Here is a 3499-nt window from a genome sequence, read left to right on the forward strand (position 1 = left end):
CCCCCGCAAGCTTTAAGTATAATCAAAACTTACATTAAAAGAAGAACTTATTTTGAACTTGGAAGTGTTGATCTAAGAACCATCTCACTCGGGAGCGGGGCTCAAAGAGCCCAGGCAACCTTGGGGAAAGCTGAGCCTGGCTCTCTGGGAACAAAAGCAGCTTACAGACCAGGTTCACCATGTGAGAGCCTAATTAGAGACCGAAGCCCACACAGCAAACAGACAGACTACAGAGGAAATTGGAGTCTAATTTACATGGAGAATGATTACTTACTGCAACCAATTAGTGTCAAGCTGACTGACAGACTACCCAAAATACATTCTCCCTTACCCTTCCCTGCAAGTTTGAGCCTTCCTCGCTGCTTCATTTTCCCTGGCTCATTTGGCAGGTGAGCAGTAGCACCTTACCACTGGACACTGGACAGCAAACAGAGATCTTCTGGGCTTCCCCATCGCAAATGTGGAGCTAGAGCCACCCATGTGCTCCCCAGCACAAGCCTCAGCCAAGCCAGCGATAGCAACAGTGGAGAGCAGCACCATGTACTTTCCCTCCTGGTCTTAAAACCTTAAATGATACCCTGAGGGTCCCAACAAGAAATTAATAATTTATGAGAGGTGCTCTTCCTTTCCTGGGCATATATTCTGCATGGGGGCTTTCTCCTCCTGGTTTGCAGTCATGTAGGAGACCTGCAGGTGAGGGCTGTGTCCACGCAGCAACAGCCTTTGCAACGTGCTCAGGCCGCAGGTTTAGGGTCCTCTGCCACGAAGGAAAGCACCAACCCCCAGCATCACTGTGACGGCAGGGCAGTGCTGCCAGCCAGGACGCCCAGCTCCAGGTACCTGCTCAGCTGCTGGCAAAACAGCCCTTTCTTTGCAGACCAGCCCCCCTCCTTCGGTTGTGCTGTTCCCCACATGCTTGTGGGCTGATGAAGACAGAAAAACTCCTCCTTGGCTGGCAAGGCACAGGGGCGCCCACGGTCCCACCAGTGCCCATGCTGGGGAAGGACATCACCTTCACTCAGGGCTTTCCTCTCCAGCTGCTCTGGAAGAGGACAACTTCATCATGTTTCCCAAAATACAAACCTGCCCCTCCTCCGTACCAGCTTAGTCTCCAAACTAGTAAACAGACTTTAAAAACTCCTGAAGGGCACACATGGAACCGACCAAAAGCCATTTATCTTCCTTTTATTGTTAAAGAAGAAATGACTCATTCCATCATCATCCTCCCCTTCCCAGTAACATGCACCTTATTAACAGGACTAATTGCTTTCCTGCTAACGGACTGCACGTGCATTTCGACTGGACACATGACAACAGCATTTCAATGCAACTTGCCGTGTTATTCGTTACAAACTTCTAAGGAGAGCCTCTCTGCTCTTGTGTATGCGTGTTCAGGCACACAGGAACACATTTTGGATATTTAAGACCAGACAATCAACCCTTTCTTTGAGAGCACCAATATAAGGACTTTATGAGTCTTCTGTATGGATGAGATAAGCTGTTCTTTTAATCTCTGCAGGCTACATGGATATATGGCATGTTAAAAGGAAACTTATCCTATAAAGAAAACTTGGAGGAAATGCTTTGTGAAGTATCTAATGGCTGTTTGGTAATACCTGGAGACAGCAGGGCCTCAGGTGCTGTAAAGCATCACCAGGGATCCTTTGGTTTTAGCTCAAGTCCATGGTGCTAAACCAATTTACACGGCAGGAGCACCATCAAGAGAGGTGATGCAGGACCACCTCACCTGGGTCTCCTTTGGCTACAGCCACCAGGAAAGCTGCAAATCCTGGTGACACTGGTCTCCCTCTGCTCCCTCCTGGTTCAATTAAAAGTCTCCATTAATTACCAAGTGGATGCAATGGAAAACACACGTGTGCTCATGCTCCTCAGAATTAGGCTGTTAATCTGGTGTTTATACTCCTGGAGTTTATCTCCTCCACACCCACCTTGTCCCCAGGGAACTGACTTGCTGGCACTTTATCTGCAGCTCTAAGGGCAACACACACTGCTTTGTTTTTAAATTCCCCTCCAGTGCTACGCCCTGAACCAGCTCTTCAGAGCGGGGCCTCCGCCAGCTGTAATTCCCATTAATTCCTCTTATGATTAACAGGTCAGCTCACACCACCCTGATGACAGCGGGCTTCGGAAGTGCAACTCTATCAAAATTATCTATGCATAAAAGACGATCATTAGAGAAGCAAGCGCCTCACTGAGACTTTTATCAGCTGCACGCTTGCTGCTCGCTTTTGTGCCTCTAACGACATTATAGAGAGCGGGGAAGGCTTCAGCCTCATCGCTCTGCGCTGCGGTGTCTCCAGGCAGAGGAACCTCTCCTCTGGGGTGGGCGAGATGTTGATTATAAAGCTGTGGAGGCAATCACTCCTGGAGGGGGGTAGGGGCAGGCAGGAGCACGGGAAAATTAGAGAAACCTTCTTTTGAGTGCATCCCATTAGGGCTGGCGTCAATTACATGTGCTGATCAAGGAGGTGGGCTTCCCAGAGCCCCCTCTGAAATTACTGAGCAGGGAGGAAAGGCCAGAAAAAGAAAGAAAAAGGGAAAAAAAAAAACCCAAACAAAAAAAACAGAGAAAAAGCAAAATAAGCCTCCACAACGGCAGCATACATCACCCTGGCTGCCTGGAAGCAGGGCACAAGCAGGGCACAGAGCAACAGCCTCCTCCCCATGGGCATCCCCATGCTGGTGGTCACTCAGGGGAGACTCACAGAGATAAAAGACAGTAAGACCAGTTGTAAAATACTTGTAAAGAAAAGCTAATGGTCTCAGGTCCTTTTAAGACATCTCCAGCACTGCTAAATCACTTTTATTTGCTTCCTGGTTTGCTTTCGTTTGAGCTCACCATGTTTACGCCATACACTGCGCATCCTGGTGCACAGATCAAAGCCAGCGTGGACCCACGACGCAGCTAGCACTGCCACGCCATGCAGACCATCCATCCCCTCGCCTTTTCACTTGCTTCACTAGTTCCATGAGAAGAAAAGAAGAAAACCAACTTAACAACATCTTAATTTCAATATGCACTAATAGGAGCTATTGTAATAATAAAAACCAGAAGGCAAGGCAAAGAACCGTGTAGTCCTGACCCTGAAACTCCTGACAAGGTGACATGTTATTAAGAAATATCCATATTAATCCCAACTGTGAAGCACTATGTTCAGCCAATTAAACTGCCTGAGCGGCTGAGTGCTCCCATAGACCTTTGTACACTCCTTTTTTTTTTTTTTTAAATGCCCTCTTAGGGAAAGGAATGGCTTCTGCAGAGATGAACTGCCCAGCTCCTTCCAGCCTCGCCGTGTGTGTGTATAAAATGTTCTTGGCTGCTTTTAAACACTGCACATTAATCTGCGCAATGGAGCCTGTCTCCTTCAGCGTTCGGATGATTTCTCTTTGAGGCGAGTAAGACAGAGCTGTTCCACTTGGCATCACATCCCCCCCCTGCCCCTTTCCAAGCCTTTTTTTTTTTTTTTTTTTTTTTTTT

At 47.9% G+C, this 3499-nt stretch overlaps 1 protein-coding gene across 1 annotated transcript in view; it reads right to left on the bottom strand.

Annotated features, from left to right (window-relative positions):
* PRICKLE2 (prickle planar cell polarity protein 2) overlaps positions 1–97 on the bottom strand; it is a 61102-nt gene extending 61005 nt beyond the window's left edge. The window contains exon 1 of the mRNA XM_026857328.1: positions 34–97. Coding sequence (XP_026713129.1) covers positions 34–35 — 2 coding nt within the window. The 5' untranslated portion in view covers positions 36–97. The remainder of the gene's footprint in view (positions 1–33) is intronic.
* Positions 98–3499: the final 3402 nt, after the last annotated feature.

This window comes from Athene cunicularia, assembly GCF_003259725.1.
Source record: "Athene cunicularia isolate RWA chromosome 12 unlocalized genomic scaffold, athCun1 chr12_part1, whole genome shotgun sequence".
Taxonomy (NCBI): Eukaryota; Metazoa; Chordata; class Aves; order Strigiformes; family Strigidae; genus Athene; species Athene cunicularia.